This window comes from Andrena cerasifolii, chromosome 8 (assembly GCF_050908995.1).
Source record: "Andrena cerasifolii isolate SP2316 chromosome 8, iyAndCera1_principal, whole genome shotgun sequence".
NCBI classification, from domain to species: domain Eukaryota; kingdom Metazoa; phylum Arthropoda; class Insecta; order Hymenoptera; family Andrenidae; genus Andrena; species Andrena cerasifolii.
Window position 1 is genome coordinate 9,654,925 of NC_135125.1, and position 17,504 is coordinate 9,672,428.

At 48.5% G+C, this 17,504-nt stretch overlaps 1 protein-coding gene across 5 annotated transcripts in view; it reads left to right on the top strand.

Moving 5' to 3' along the window:
• Window positions 1-17,504, top strand: part of Eip74ef (Ecdysone-induced protein E74) — a 158,378-nt gene that overhangs the window by 104,931 nt on the left and 35,943 nt on the right. For all 5 annotated transcript variants that reach the window (XM_076817643.1, XM_076817644.1, XM_076817646.1 and 2 more), the window contains one exon: window positions 14,742-14,999. In XM_076817643.1, the coding sequence (XP_076673758.1) occupies window positions 14,742-14,999 (258 nt within the window). The remainder of the gene's footprint in view (window positions 1-14,741; window positions 15,000-17,504) is intronic.

The following is a 17,504-nucleotide window of genomic DNA, read 5'->3' on the forward strand; positions in this document are numbered from 1 at the left end:
GAAAGACACCCTTTTATCCTCGAAACCGACCGAAAGCGAATTAACTAGCTTTACCCGCTGCAAACGGTGCATAGGTACTTCTACGAGTGCGATCGGTAATTATTCGTTTACCCACCGACCATCCCCGAAAGGAAAAATCGGTAGCCCCCTCTGCTTGGTGACACTCAGTCGTTGTAATTAACGCACATGCAATTCTTCGTACTTAGTTTCTCTGGTGACTAGCTAGTAGTTTTCCCTTTAAAAGTGGTACGAATTCGCTGCTTGCAACAGATTAGTACGTGTTTAGAGTAATTTTATTCATTGAGGAAAGATGAACCTACCTGGACCCTTTATTCGTTTGCTTTATGCATTTTTTTAGTATTATTATTAAATGACTTTATTGCATCATTGCAATTAAAATTACAATGGCGAGTAGGTTTAGCATCAACTGCTGCTCTACAGCCTAACCTAAGAAGTTGTTGGGAGATAACAGAAAAAATAAAAGGAAAGAAAACAAATAGACTAACATTAAATACAATAAAATAAAATAACTGGGAACAAGATAAGAATAAGAAAAAGCCATTTACATAGGGAACCGTTTTTAACCTCTGAAAAAAAAATGTAAAAATATAAATATTCAGACCATTTTTAACGATAAAAAACGGGATATTTTTCCTTCAACGGGATCTAAATATCGGCGCTAAAGGGTTGATATTAGAGCTGCGATTATTCGAGTATTCGAATAATACGAATAATTTTTCCGAATATTCGAATACTCCTAATTATTCGAATATTCAAATACTACCAATTATTCGAATATTCAAATACTACCAATTATTAGAATATTCAAATACTACCAATTATTCGAATATTCGTTACATCCCCATATAGTTAATATATAAAGCAGAAAGTTTACATATTTGTGCATTTCTCTGTGGCCTAAAACATTCTGAATAGTAAACTCTGGGGGTCCCGAATTGTGCCTCGGTTCATTATGCCTGGCTAATCCAGATAAATAAAAAAAAAAGCAAATCCGGGCGAAGCCGGGTAGTAAAGCTAATATTGTACACATACCATTCGCTTTCTCCGCGACGACCTTGAGCATCAAGTTAATTCTCGCGCATTAAAGGTGTCGGTCTTCCATGTCCCCAAACTGTTTCCAACCGCAGTAATTTAAATGTGATCCATAGGAAGCCTTCACAAAGTTGTTCATTGTTCGCGCGGCTGATAAGGAGTGTCGCTCTGTTGAAACGACATATGGAAAGCGTCGCCAGCGGGTGGCTGTATTTAAATAGCAGACGCTTCGAGGAAGCGCGCCGGCTCATTGTGATTCAGGATATTGGCCCGGCGAGGAAGGAAGGACTAACTTCCTGTCTGCGGCTGTACCCTCCTTCGTATACCTCCTCCACTCGCGCCGACACCTTTCCCTCCTTTTCTCCGTGGATGAATCCTAGACCGTCCGTTTTTTCGTACCTGCTTGCTTTCCAATCTTCCATCCCGCAGCACCACTGTGTTTATTGGTGTCACAGTTGTATCGCACTCGCTTCGGTTTTACTACTCTTCGCTCCTTCAACTCCATCGCCAAGTCTCCCCGCAGATAATAGTCGAAGTAGCCGTCGAAATGAAGTCCGCCCAGAGACTAATTGCCCCAGCTTTCACGAACTTGCGCGGAAAATTTTCTCCCCCGATCGCGCGTAGAAAGTTGAATCCGTGGGACGACTCTCGCCCAGGCGAGAGATTCAGATCCCGCCTCGATCGTGGCGCAGAGCGCGGACGATTTTAGGAAGCCTCCTAAGGACGCGCAAGTTCCCTCGCGACCGACGAGAGCGAAAGGACGAATGATAAAGTATAAAACGATTTAAAATCTCTCTGCGACGTGTCGTCGATAATGACCCCTATCAGACTCGATCTAATCAACGGGTCGCCACCTAATTAGTCCTTACCTTCGTCTCGATCCTCTGCATCGAGAGTTAGGCAAAAAGTCGGTGCACGGGACGCCCAGGTGCGCGCACGCTCTCCGCCGCTGCACTTATCAGCCGTTTATATTCCTTTCTTACTGCGTGCAACGTGATTGGTAAATAGCAGGACTTTGGAGTGCACACACAAACAATAACTGTACCGTCACGTTGCATCAGACGGCCATAAAAATGGCACAATCGCGGAGCAAACAGTGGGAATTCGGGGATGAACGCGGGCTTAGTTACGAGCGCGATGTAATGTCAAGGTATTATCAGTTACATAGCGAGCTTCCAAAACAAAAGTTAATCCTTCGACTCCGTCGTGGAACTTTTCTCGTCGAGGAGCCGCTGCGAGCGCGCGAGGAGCAGCAGATCCCTGTCTCTTTTTTTCCCCTCCTTGGAGCAGTGGCTAGGCGGTTTCTTGGTCCGTCTTTGACGAAGGGGGATGATCACCCTCGGCTCCGTTCTGCTCCTGTCGCCCTTTCCGCGCCGCGGTCCACCCTTTTATCCGCGCGGTGTGGTCTCACGCCTCACGAATTTCCTCTCGTCCGGCCTGGATCGATTTCCCGCGGCATTTTCCACGCCGATCGGCCCGGAAGAGAGAGAGAGCCCCGCTCAGAATAGGAGTGAGGGTGTGAAGGGGGGTGCCGGAGGGGGTGAAGGACGTGTGCCGTAGGCGGTCGCAATAGGAAAACTGGGGTAGACTGTCCTTGTGCTCTTGGGTGGTTATTGGAACGTTGGCACGGAGACGCTTACCTTCGTCTACCGGGTGTCCCAATTGCACGGACGCCTGACACTTGGCACGCGCGGCGGTTAATGAAAGTGGAGCGTGGTCCTTCGTAAAAATAGACGGATACGTTAGGTGGACAGATTCGTGGGCCTCGGATAACTGTCCCTTAAGGACGTAAATGATAATTGAGTAGTTGGATTCAACGAATCGATCCGAAGTAGGTAACGCGAAGGGTAAGGAGGAGAAACAGGGAATGTCCATTTTCATATTTTGCTGGTAGCAACTGGGACTACAGTACAGTCGAGTCACAAAGGCTTTTAAAGATCAAATACCCCCTTAAGGTAACGTCCCGACTCTTTGCGTAAGCTTCAAACTTCAGTCGACGAAGTAAATCAAGAAATTATTTAAGGAGAAACTTATATAATAAAATTAAACTCATCGAGCTTCGTTTCTTTATCGATAGACGAAATTACTAAAGCTTAATTTTCTCAGTAAAACTGTTTTGTGACATTCCCTGTTATTTCCCGGTGCCCTTCGCATTATAATTCTAGCACGTAGTCTCTCTGCGCACGAGCGTCTCCGAGATTTCGTCGAAAGTATAAGTGTCTTAATCGCGAGGAAAAGTGTCGTAGCAAACGGCCCTCTTCTCCTCCATCAGCACACAGACTGTAACTCCAAAGCGTCCGAGAGTATAGGTCAGTTCGGGCGTCTCTGGCAGAGTTACAAATCCTACTTATGGGGTCAGAATTAATCGAATTCCTCGGGAGTGCTCCAATACGGAAAACTAAAGCCAGCAGGAGGATCTGGGGCAAAGACTTCGGCCACTGGAGGTACTTGATCGAAGATGCCGCCCCGTTCGGAATGGGTGAGCCCTCCCGTCTCCCGTTCGCGCGCGTTTAAACGATTCCTTCTCGAGGAGCAATTGACCTCACCTTGACACAATCGTCTGCGGCTTTTACAGCGTCCGAATTAACGCGAGGGGATCGTCAACGTCCACGCGTACGCCCGTCTAGGGTCACTCGCATCGCGTCACGGCAAATCAGCTCGCCCAGGGGTACCATCGTCACCCGTTCTTCTAACCGCGAAACCCGGGCGGACTCGGTGCATCGAACCTGCCCATGGAAACGCGATACCCTCTCTCGCTATCGAGAATAAATATTGGATCCGATCGATAACGCGCGAGCGGGGTGGTGGGGCACGATTGTTGCCCGCACCATTGTTTCACGGTCGGCCCGCGTTCCTCGACTCGATCTCGAAAGATCCATCCGACACCTCGATCGCGTACGTGGAAACCGGGTGAATCGCTAGCCGTGGTCGGTACAACGTGACACTCTGCGCGGGGATCGATATCTCGCGCAAAGGGGCCGCGTTAATTACCATCGGCCCTGGAAGAATCACTCGGAAGCTGGCCGATTAATTAGCCAACGCCACCCCGCGGTATTAAAGAAACAGGCACTGAGACACTCTGGCTCCTCTGTATGCACGTAGCAGCTGAGTGATGCGCGATATTTGTCGATTACTGTACTTATCGATACTTGCATGTCGATATTTTGATATTTTTTATCGATATTTCCAACACTAATAATTGCAGGTATAGATAACTTTGTTCAAAATACCGATAATAGTCATTGCACCTTCTTTCGTTCAAGCCAGTTCAAGCTAATATTCAAATTACTGCGTCTAAGTAAAATTCAGTAATTCCTTTTCTCACTTTTATATTGAATGGTGCCTATGATATTTTTTATTGAAATACAAATTCTAGTTTCCTTATAAATATGATCTGGAGAGTAGATTGCTTGTTTTCATTGCAATGCTTTTGAATCTTAATTTAAATAAAATAATTTCTTAATGGTACTATATAAAAATTGCTATTTTTGAAAATTCTTTTTAATCAAAAGTAATATTCTCTTGAATATATGTAGCTTATTTTCTAATTGGTAAACTCATACGATCTTCGTATCGATATTAGCAGTATCGATACTTTTCGAATAATATATTTCACGTACCTATATTGAAGAAAAAAATATATATCGATAAGCATTAGCGATAGTTGGGATCAATATCGCGCATCGCTAGCAGCTGCATAATTATTGCACGGAGATGTAAGAGGCACGAGAGGGCTGAGGTCGTAGAAAGTGCTGGAGGAAACGGGACCATTTCCTCGTTTCCGTCGGGGCCTGCTGGAAGGCCGTCGAACAGGCAGAAGAAAACGAAACACCCGCTAGATGCGCGGCGAAGCGAAGGAAAGGAACGCCGCGCTGTGCCGCGGCGCGGAGAGGAGAGGAGAGAGGAGCTGGCTCGATCGCTCGCTATAGGTACCTACGCGCGAACGGTGCATAGAGGAAGAGCAGCGCGCTCGTTGAATGCACCAGCCCTGACCTACATAGTAAAGCGTGTTGTGGGCTAGGCGAGCCTACGCTAGAGCTACCTAGACTATTATAGCAACGAGGTGTACGCGCGGTGTGTGCCCCTCTGCTCGCGTTCATCTCGCCGGCAGATGCGACGTGGGCATACGCAACCGAGATTCTCTGTGCAATCGGGTTCACGGCTTTTTCCTTCCATCTGTGACGCACCGGTCGAGGGAAAAACTTTTGAAAATGCCACAGTACACCTGCGATTTATAAGCAACTTCTCCTCCTTCTCTTTCCTCCTTAATCCTCGAATTTTTGCCGAGCCGCTTATCACAGATAATTTATAATAGAACCGTGGAATGTGTCCAGCACTCCCCCTCTCCCCTTCGATCCTCCGCAAAGTGGCGAGTCTAATTCGTAGTCAGAAGCGTAGGATTCCGCGAAGCCGTATCGCTGGCAACAACAATGACGCGGGCACAGCAGAAGTGGCTTGATATTTGAAATTTAAAAATCCTCCATCGTCGGCGACCATCGAACCCCAGCCGCGCAGCGATAAGCCGGGGCGGTCAGAAAAATTGAAGCTAAGTATAACGACCGATAATTTCCCAGTTAACTGTCCGTTACGCGAGCAACGGTCACGTAGACACGCGTGAACGCGAGCGTGTTGGACGACTCGCGTTTATTATATCATCTCGCGAACAGTGCTGCGGCATTTAACGTTATGTAATACGCAGAACTCGCGCCGTATATACGGTCCGCGAGAGGCTCGTTACCAACCAGGCTCCCGCTCTCGTTACACAATACTCTCGAACCACTGCTCCTGAGTAGGCCGCTATTCTCTAATCAAACGCGAGCATAATCCGCCGCTCGTTCCCGGAGAATGGGGCTCGATTCCTCAGGGGAACGGGGGCGTTACGTGCGCGCCTCCTCGTCGTGTTCCTGGCCGGCCGCGCGTCCTTGACACCTTTTCCCGGCTCCCTCGGCCGTGCCGCTCGGCCCGTCGCCGTCGACGGGAATTAACGGGCCGCCCGACGACACATGGACCTCGACCCGGCCGATTCGCAAACTGGCCACTGACCTTTTCGACGAATCGTCCCCTTTCCTTCCCTATCAGCCAGAGCTACTCGATACCGACAGCCCGCGATCTCGGTCGGGGACGATACTTCGGAGGGGCCGAAGAAAGGAAAGTCCGCGAAATTCCAGCGCCCGTTCCCCTCGGACCAGCGCGTTACGCAATTAAGAAATTAGATTCTCTGCGTCGTTAGGTTGCGCAACCTGCCTTTAACGGGTGGCCCGGCTCGCCGCGACCCGAGCGGGCTTGTCGGATTGTTAATGGCAGACGGTATAACGAGGCGGTCCTTCGTTTAAATTCTTTCCCCGAGCCGGAAGAGTTTTCCCGAACGAAGCCAGGTGAAACGACTGCTTTCTCTGCCCCCGACTACGCACGATTTCTAGAGATCTCCCGGTCGATTGTGGACCGCGAGGGTGAAAGGAAGACAGGGATCGCGTATCCCAGCGTAGGATACCGTAAGGAGGAGAAGAGATAACGCTTAAAAGCATCCGCGCACCATCTGGCCCCAGCATCCGCGTGGAAAAGCCACGTAACTTCTACCTGGATTCTGGCCGCGTACCGTTAGACACGAAACGCCTGTCGACCCTCGAAGGATAGCCCAGTTTCCTTCGCTGGCTTTTAACGGGACAATCCTCGCGAGCGATGTGCTAACGAGAGGGGAGGAGAGGTACCTACCCCGTCGTGAGAAAGGAATTCTCAGCGCAGTGTTGAATTAACCTCGACCTACAGAATTCAATTTTTATTCGATCTTCCATGCGTACGGTGTCGAGCTTACCCAAAAGCATATATCTCCTCTCCCACTCGTTCGCCTCGATTATGTACCCCTCTCCCCCGTCAAGGATCTACGTGGGTGTCCCACGTGGCTCCTCGAACGTGACACAATTATCAGCAACCTCTCCTCTCAGCCGTAAACTCGAAAGTTCCCTCCAACCCGCAGTGGGGAAATTTTCCGATTTTATGGCCAAAACCGCGAAAATAAATTTTTCAATTCGACAAAGTAAATGCAAATGTCAATTGAAGAAGTAATATGAGCATCAAATGCCTCCAATTTTACTGTTAAATGTTTTAATACGAAGCTGTGAGGTTAGAACGATCGCAAAGAATTAATCTAGATTTTCGAGTTACTTTAAACATTTATATTGTATTATCCAAAGATCTGAAAATAATTTCAAGGCGTGGATTCAATTCCTGGTGGTGCGTAAGATATCTTTTTGTCCTCAGAATAATTATGTTTCGGTTTTTAATAAGCAATTTATACAATTTTTAAAGTAGTGTTTTAGAAATAACCTTTTCATATAAGAATCAAATTTCAAATATATGCTGTAGAACCGGCAAAATTATTTGTTGGATTATATCCTTGGTATATGATGCCTACTACTGTACACAGAATTTTAATTCATGGTCCTCGCATAATTGAAAATTCAGTCCTTCAAATTGGACAGCTTTCGGAGGAAGCTTCAAAAAGCACAGAATAAGGATATTAAAAAGTACCAACAAAATTTTTCTCGAAAATGCTCAAGGGAAAAAACTATGGAGGTAATTTTCAATTGGCTTCTATTATCGTCAAAGCCACTAATTAATAATTTAAGAAAACTTCCCGATAAAAAATTAAAAAGCTTGTCACCAGAAGCGATAACCCTTCTTCTATGTCCTGCTGCACTGTAGCAGAGGCATGCTCTGACAAAGAAAGAAGCGATTCCTTATGGGAGTAATAATTTCATAGGCTCAAGTGTATAAATGTAAATGATAAAAAAATCTTTATCGTTCGTAATTTTTGTAAGTGCTGTTTGTCGGATAATTTATTTCCTAATATATCAGAACGTAAAAGTGCCGAGTTTTATATATTAAAAATAAGTTTTCAGGATTTGACCACGAAAATGGATATAGTTCTTCAATTGACATTTGCATTAATTTTCTCAAATTCGAAAATTTGATTTTCGTGGTTTTGGCCATAAAATCGCAAAATTTCTCCACTGTGCAACCGCGCTTTATACTTTTTACCGTTCCTTCGCTTCATCTCTCCCGAGCGCGTTTCCAATTTCTTTCCTTCTTTCTTCGGATCGGGTGAAAGGGAAGCGTGGGCGGTATCCGCGAGCCCCTTCAGCCTCCCCCGGACGATCCTACCCTCTCGACGGGACAATGGGTGGATGAAACGCGGCTGCTCGTCGACGACCATTCAGCCGGCCGACCAAATAGGTCAGGGACGCTCGCGGGCGCAGTCGTTTCCTCTTTCCTACGGCGGAGCGACGAGAAATGTCACGGTGAGAGCGCGCGGAGAGGTCGCAGCGGCGAGGGGGCGAGTAGGTAGGTCGCGGATCCCTTGGTTTTTCAAGGCTGCCCAGGGGTGGCGGGCTCCTCGAGTTTCCCGGTTCAATGGAACCCCCGACGGTGTTTCGATGCGCACCCGCGTGATCGCCTCTCTGACCCACTTCTCCGGCGGAGCCTTTCGAATTCAGCAACTCGAATTACAAAGCGATCGGTAGAACTGTGCCTAAGCGCACCTGGACACGCTGATTTTCCACCGCGAGATTCGTTTCCTCGTGAAAACGGGATCTCCTCCACGAGTTTCCCTCTCGCACGCTCGTTACTTTCATTAGAGCCGCGTTTCCCAATTAAATTCTGCCGCTGAACTTTCCCGAAATCCCCAACCTCTACAGTTTTTTTTTTTTTTTTTTTTTTATACAGGAAGAGTCGTAACATCGAAATATGGTGTACGTTCCTCGTCGAATAATTTGCACCCTTTTTATAATATTTAAATTTTATTGCGAGACGAGAAAACGCTGCGCTGGAGCGTCTGTATTCGGTTAGTGGGACTGAATCTCCGCGTTATTCGGGGCTCCCGATAGCGGGCGCGATAAGCAGTCATTGTATCCTTCGTTCTCCCTGTTTTCCGTTCTTCCACCACTTTTCACGGCGCAGGAGAGTGTTCCGCTCGGTGATGCGGAAAGCTGCGCTCGGACTAATTACGACGAACGCGTGACTCGCGTTACGATCGCTTCCTACCGTTTATTCGGGCAAAGACGAAGAAAGGACTTCGCCGCGCATTCCCGCGAGATAAAGCCGTCCCGCCGGCGCGTGAACGGATAGAAAAAAAAAGCCCCGACAAATGAAAGGCTACGCAGAAGCCAAGTCCCGCCAATTGACATCAATCTGGCCCGCAGCGGAGCGGCCTTTAAAAGCCAATAACGCTTGGACCGGCCGCCGAAAAGAAAGGGCGCGGGCAGGGGGTGCAGGGAGGAAGGACGTAACGAGACTTCCGTGGAATCGAACGTTTCCTGTTTGGCCCAGAGACGGGCTTCGGCGCTCTCGATCGCGCTTCTCTGCGCGATAACGGCACAGAGCTCTTCACCCGGTGCCACCCACTCGCCGCGCTTACAGTACGCGTACAGGGACACGCGCACGTACGTGGTGGAGGAGCGACGACACACGAGGCAGCGGAGGAGGCACTCTCGGTTTCGACGGGGCAAGTGGGTCGCGCACATGCACGCCGAGGCGCGTCGTTTCCGGTATCGAAATTTCCGGCTTTGGCAATTCGCGACGTCAGAGGAGAGACTTTGTAGTCGGCCGTGTGTCTGCGCGCCCCATCAACGATGCATTAACCCGGCTAATTAGCGCCGCGATGGCTCGCACGACTATCGATCGTCCCGACGTCCTACAACCATTGGCACCGTCGATCTTGCCACGTAGACGTCGACTCTCTCTTTCTCTCTCCGTCGACGAAACGGAAACCGACGTCTGCCACTTATCGGCGCCCGTGGATTCTCCTCTCGCGGATGCGCGGGCGTTTTAAAGTCAACGATCGCCCGTTAGAACGCTTCCTGGCGGCTCGGAATCCAAGAGAGACGGCGGCACGTCGGAGCGATCGTTTCTCGGCTGGCTTCGAAAAAGAGGAAACGTTTAAATTCCAGTCGCGCCGCGAAAGACGCTGCCTCACCTGCCTCTCATGAATTAAACACGATCGTCTAGGACATCAAACATTCAGAGGCGAGCGGGATGGTTAATTACAGGCAATTCGCCGTCCGCCATCGATCCCCAACCGTCGGTGTCGCGACGAAATTTTTCACCGTCTCGCCGATCGCGATCGCGATCGAGAAAGCACGCCACCGGCTCGCGTGCCGGAGAAATTGCGTAACGCGGGCAACGACGAGCCGCGACACGGTTGTCCGGCGATGAGGCGAAGTTGATCGAGATTTTTCGATCGCCAATCTTTAACCTTCAGCGTACAGATCTAGTCTCCTGATTAATTAATCACATCGAGTCTCTCCAGTCCGGAGTGTTTCCTTAATCGTCGACGAGTCCGCGCGATAGTATTATTATTATTGTTATTTCCATTTGTTCCAAGGGTAGAAACACTTTAGTTTTACAACGTATAATTAATAAAGTTAACAAAGCACCAGTGCGAAAGATAGGAAAATAATAGCAATACTAAAAGAAAAGTCGGTACAGAAATATTAAAAAAAAATAACACAAGAAAATAATAGAGATAACGAACTAATAATTAATTATTAAAATTCATTAAATTACTTTCTCGGAGGAGTACGGAGCAGTGATTTGCACGCCCACGATATGCTCTTTCCCTCGTGTGCTCAGCCACAGGTGCGGGCAGCTGCACCTGCAACGGTCGCGAAAACGTTTCACTCATTTCGCAGCCGCAACTCCCTTCTGTCGTTCGCCGAGGAACCTTGACTCTTCGATGCCTGAGGAATCCCACCAGCAAAACGCTTTCTCGACGCGTGACGTCGTGCCCCGGGGATCGCAGGTGTTTTTGCTTTCGCGATTTTGATAAGCCCGCTCGTTAAGTGTCTGACGAAACGACTCGTTCATTCAACGGCAGATTGGTATCTCTATTACATGGTCCACGAGCCTAATACGAAAGCCTCCTTATTTGGACACCTCTAATATCTAATCGACTCATCCAAGCTTCCCTCCCCACGCCCCGAAGTTCCCACAGATGAACGTGGCGACTCTCCAACTGGCCGCTGAGCACGGCCCATCGCCCGAGGTGACGCGCGTGCGCCGATCGAACGGGCCCAATCGCCCGGCCCCGGCAGTCGATTCACGAAATCGGTTGCGCTGTCGCTTTCGTTGCCGGATGACCGGCACATGTAACCGAGGCAGGCGTGCGCGCGTGATGTCACATAGAAAGAGAGAGTCGTTACCGTTACGCAATGCCCGCTCGGCCGGAAGGTGTGTGTGCGTGTATGGCTTGTGCGTGCGCGCGTTTGCGCGCGCCACGAGAAAGTTTCGTGGTCCGGGCAAACGCTGACCTTACGTACTGCGCGTGTACGTGTACGCGCGCGCCAGAATCGAACAGGCACGCTGGGCCCGATTCGCGAACGGACGACGATTGCACGGCGGACGACGCGGCGATGCTCCGCGCCGCTCTTTCGTCAGAGGAAGTGAAGAAAGCGGAACACCGCGCGCAGATGCAACCTCTCCTTTGCATATCCTGGGCCATTCGATTTCTGTGGAAATTCTCCTTGCCGATAGAAAGATCCTTCCGTCGATTAGGCCGCGCGCCAGGAATTAAATTGATCGCAATGGGGGACGGAGGGCGTTTCGCGGACCAAGATATGAACGTTGGTAGCCGGTGCGTGGCGGTTATTTAGGGCCAGCGGGGAGGCTGGCAGCGAACTCGATGAAAAATTCCTTCGATCTCGAAAACTCGCGGGCAGGTCGAAGCGGAGAGAGGGCCACTTTCGGTCGATGCGGCTAGACGCCCACCCTTCCTGCTGCCGCGGAGGGCGAGTCAAGGTCAAGCAAGGTCGAACCACTCCGCGGAGGCTTCGATTCGTGGCTAACGAGGCAGCGTGGCAATTAAGATGGTTGAAGATCGTGAAAAGCGATCCTCGAGACCGGCTGCGAAACGATCCTCCGCCTCGAGCTTCGAAGGGAGGCGATTAACCCTTCCTCGCGCGGCCCGGCGTTTTACCGCAGCCTGCCTTATCCTCCGACTCCTTCGACTTCAAGCAACAGTCGTCGGTAATGAACTAATCAAACATCCACTTCGAGCTGACGTCCAGGATTATTAGTGGTTGCATATTCTTTCGGTAACGTCCGCGCAGAATTCACCTGCAATTTTACTAAAACTCCCACGGGGAAGTTGCCTCCCCAGGGAGGGGTTAATTCCAGCACTGCAGGGCTCGCCATTTTCATGCAAGTTTCATGGGAATATTTTCGCGAGCCGTCGACGTCGCGTCGGTCAACCCTATCGACTGCTTCTACGGAGGAAACGGTCGCCAGAAAACTAGTAGGTTCGTGGACAAAATTGTCGGCGACTCCAGGCGGAATCGATATTATTACGGGCCAGACCAACGACGACGCGAATGGGAAACGAGCGTGGCTCGGCGTAATGGTGTAACAGGCCGTGCATTTGCAACTTTGATTCGTCGAAGGAGTCGAGGAGCGTGCAGCAATAATTCAAGCTCGATCCGAAATGCACCCTCGTTAAGGGTGTGCTTCAGGGTTAACGGAGGTCAAACGGAATCCTTCCCGCTCGAAAGCTACGCGTTTAATCCTTAAAACACTCTGCCAGCTAGAAAGCAAACGCAGCATCGTCCTAGCTTCTTCGTTATCACTCTCATCCCTGCGTTTGGCCCTCGGTTGTCGCACTGACAAGGAAAGATCCGCAAGCCAGAAGTTCAAAAAATTCTGAGACTGTGAATATGTAGGGGATTTTCTCCTGATTACAATGCGATTTTTCTTTGCTCCCCAAATTCACTCTCAGCGGGTGAAATTGACCCTTTAAATTCCGGCTATTTTCCGATTTTGTGTTATAACTCGTGAACTGTAAAATAATTTTTTTATCAAATGATAGATCTAATTAGAAGAAGTAACTTTTGTCTTGAAACCATTTTTCTATCTCTTACAGTTCGCGAGTTATAACACAAAATTGGAAAATAGCTGATTCTTCAGGAGTTAATTTCACCCCCTTAGAGTGAATTTGGGCAGCAAACAAAAATCGCGTTGCAATCAGAAGTAGATCCCCTGCATATTCGCAAAGTTTCAGATTTTTTTGAATTTTCGGGTTCGGGATCTTCCCTTGTGAGTCAAAATAGTCCAGTTTTTAACTTCGAGGGAAAGTATATTTGAGGTACCATTGGAGAATGGTACTACTGTTTAAACCTGGTGATTTAAATCTTAACTTTCAACGATGAACGTATATTCTGCATTTTTCAAACTTTATTTCCGAATTTTTGCGATCAAATTTAGCGGATAGTTTTTAAAAAACAGCTGATTGAAAATTGGCTTAAAAGCGTGACAATTACGTTGGAATGAATAGGGTGCGACATCAGTCGCGGTGGGAAATTCAGGACGGTAGATTTGTGGAGCCGGATATCGTCAGAGCGAGCGCAGGCGTTTCAGAAAATTACGAGCACCAGTCTCGTCGGTGCTGGTTTTGCTCTCCGTCCGTGACTTCTCTCATTATTCTGCCCTCCTCGACTCTTTCGCCTCTTCTGTTTTTCCCTTTGCCCGGCCTACCCTTCCTCCCTCGTCTGCTGCTGGCAGGCTGGCATCTGTTTCCCTCGCAGAAGAACCCGATCGTTTGCCGTTCTCCCGCTCGCCGGCTAAACACAGCCGTGGGGCTCTCGATCTACGTGATCATAATTGCCGATTCAATTCACGGATCCGTCCGTGACGTCGGGTCCCGAGATATTTATCGCGGATCGTAGTGCCGGGCCCTTGCGAGGAGCTCGCGCTCCTCTTTACCCTTGATGATCGACTTCCTTGAGAATTTTGACCCACGCTTCCTGCGCCGCACACTGGTTGTCCCTTCGCCTCGCGTTAATACATAACCGAGATCGGAATCGCTGTGCCGCTGCGTGCAATTAAACGCGAAGGTAATGAAATAAAATTGCATAATCGCGTCAGAAGCGATCTGGAAACTGGATCCGTTTTACGGTGGTTCCAGTTGAATCGAACGAAGGAAATCGAACGTAACGCTCGCTCTTTCTCCCGATCCCCGTGGCACAGTTTCGTCATCGGCTTTCTCACGAGACGCCCAGACACGTCTGGAGCGCAAATATCGCGGGCCTCATCCGTTTGCGCAACCTCTGGTCTCCGTGGGTCTCGCGCCGAATTGTAAACGCGTTAAAAATCGGTCGACGAGCTCCTCCTCTGGCCCCCGTAGTTGCCAGCCGAGGGCTGGAAGAGAGAGAGACAGGAGCAGAGACGGGGAGAGCAGGAGGCTGGAAGAAAACGCGACTCCGCGGCAGATTCGCAGCATCCGGCGGCTCGGGTCGATTTTCCACGCTGAGTCGATTTTTCCCCGCCACCGCCGCGAGAAATTGCTTAATGAAGCCGCGAGGTTGGCACTGCCTGAAAGGAAGGTAGAAACGTTGCAGTGGGTCAAGGAGAGACACCGGCTTTCACTTCCTCTCCGCAACGCCGCGCGCTATGCCCCTCGAGAACACCTCCCATGCCTCTCTTTCTTCTCCTTTTTTTTTCCTTCTCTTTCGCGTTTCCTCGGCTCGCTCGGCGCTACCGTTAGGAAGCGATCCGTCGCGGCTCCTCGCTTGGTCCAGACTCGATTTCCATCTGCGATGAGACGGCGGTGGAATAATTTTAGAATCCCGAGCGGACATCTACGGCGGCAAGAAAGCGCTCTTTATTCTTCCCAGCTAACGTTTCCGAATGCTCGTGTGTTTCAGTGGACACCAGGGAGGTGCAGCCCCACGATGCGAGCGAGAAGGAGCAGCTCGGCCTCGCGAGCGTTAAGGCCGAGCCAGGATCGACCGGAACGACGACGACCACCGCGGGGACTCGTCTGTTGCACGGCATTCTCTCGCAACATCCCCAGCAGCACGGTCTAGGGGTGCAGAATGGATTCGGCCGTCACTTGGCGGGCCATGCTCAGATGGGCCAGCCGCCCTACACCACTGCCACTATCGCCACCACCAATACCCCAGGTCTGTCACCATAGCCACCCCCCGAGATATTTAATGAGAACGCTTTCGAATAAGAGTGTCCGTCCGTGATTCGATTTCCCACGAGCAAAACAGCCATGGGTTTCCTCACTGGACAACCGCGCCTCGGCCAATAACAATATTTAGTAAGCGATATCGACTGCGCGCCGACAGGAAATCACTTCCGGCGCGGCGTGAGCCTGGCCACGCTGCTCCGCGCGATTGACTTTCCTCTCAGGCGAGTTTTCATGGGCACGCCGTTTGTAGCGTTTACTGCGCGCCTCCATTGGCCGTTTCTCGGTCGCCCGCTCGACTAGCAGTCCCCCTGTCGCTGACATTAATCGCCGGAGACGACGAGGTGGCAATAAAAAGGCGAAAATTCCTGTTTAGCCGTGGCGCAGACCGGCAATATCGATTTCTCGGCTTCCCCGTGGCCGTCTCGATGAAAGATTTCACTCAGCGCTCGCTCTTCTTTCTTTTCCCCTCTGCTCAGCGGTTCGGGAGAGCCCCGAGACCTTTTGCGCTCCAGCTCTCGACTACTCGGACACTTCCGTTCCTAGAGCCTCGGATTATTCAATTAGAAAGCGAACCCTGCATTAGGGTGGTGCTTATTTGACCCCTGAAAAACTTTTTGTATTTTCTCACAGGGCATCGTTTCAATGTGCTTTCAAGTAAACTTATTGGGAGTTGCTACCAGGCATTGAATTTCGTGCCATTTAAGAATAGACATGCAATTTTCTTTGCGACGTATTATACTTTTTAAGTTACAAAGTAATATATTACAAAGTAAATTTGTGAATCAGCAACTTTTGAAAATAGCCAATTCATATTTATAAAAGTCTAGTTATGGTTAATAGCCGGAGCTGGTAAGGTGGGTTGCCATGTTCTGAAGGGGAAATTCTTGATATAATGACGCCAATTCGTCTTGAGCAAAAAATACAATTATGTTTAAAATATTAATAAGCGGGTAGCAATCTCCAAAACATTATGAAATGTAATCAAATTTTAACCAGGCTCGTTTTTCAGTAGGATAAACTCGGGTAAGTCCGTGATAGTTTTAGAATTTGTCTATTAACTGCTGATATTTACATATTCTGAAAGTGAGTCTAGAATATAATGATAGGTCAGACATCAGAGAAAGAAATAATAGGTTAACAGAAATTTACTAAGTATATTTAATTGAAAATATACAAAATTAAGTTGTCATGACATACTCTGGTTACTCCGCGATAGTACTCTGGTAACTCCGTGATAGTTTTTACATTATTTTATATTATTGTATATTATTTTATATTATTTTACATTATTTTACATTATTTTACATTATTTTACATTATTTTACATTATTTTATATTATTTTATATTATTTTACATCATTTTAAATGACTTTACATTATTTTATATTATTTTATATTATTTTATATTATTTTATATTATTTTATATTAATTCATATTATTTTATATTATTTTATATTATTGTTATTTTGTGCATAATCAATCGTTTCATGATCGCCAGATGTCTGAGACGTAAGGAAACATTGCTTCTGGTATTGACCATCAAAATTTCTCAAACAGCGCAATCAGAAACGCAGTTTCAGGCACACAAAAAATAAGAATTTAGTCACTTTTCATAAGCAAAAATAACACTGATGCCTTATTGTACGATACTTTCAAGAGTAAGACTCGTTAAAGTGTCATTTTACCATCACTTACCTGCAATTTGAACGTTCCATTTATCTTCTAAAGCACATATAATGCATAAACAAGCGATCGTCCACAACTAGCACGAAAAACTTCACGAACAATGCGCTGCTGGAACAAAATGCTCTCTCACTCTATCACACTACCTTCAATTCACTAATTACTTTACCACAACATAAACTAGAAGATCAACGCTGTCTGCCAGTGTTTGTTCCATCAAAATTGAGTCAGGCAATTTAGAGTTACAGATAAACGAAAAAGTATCACGGAGTAACCTGTACCACGAACTTACCCGAGTTTACCCTATAGAGAATAAAATGTTAGGGTACCCCCGCAGTATTTTAAAAGTTGGATTTTAAGCACTACCCTGCATCCGGTACCGCTGAACCCTAGAACCTGAACATCAGCATCCCCGCTTGCACCTCGGATTTTCCCGAGGATCTCCATCTGCAACGTGATCAGGTGTACGCGGTGCAGGCGAGGGGGCGCGTCGAGCGGTACGTCGCAACCGATCCCCCGATACTTTTGCAAAATAGCGTTGCGCAACGACACGAGGGACGGGAGAGTGTGTCTGTTTCACGAGCGATCCGGTTCAGGAGTTCCTCGGCGAAACGAACTCGCCGGGGAGGTCGATTACCGAAATAATCGGCCGTTGCATAAAGCTCGCGCGAGATTCGCGGCTATCGAGCTGGCCTACCGTCCCCTGCACGGATCGAGGTTTGCATAACGCGGCGACGGCCACGTTGGGAACGTCTGCGGAGGTGGCGAGCGAGCCAGGCGGAGACGACCACTCGTCGCGAACACCGG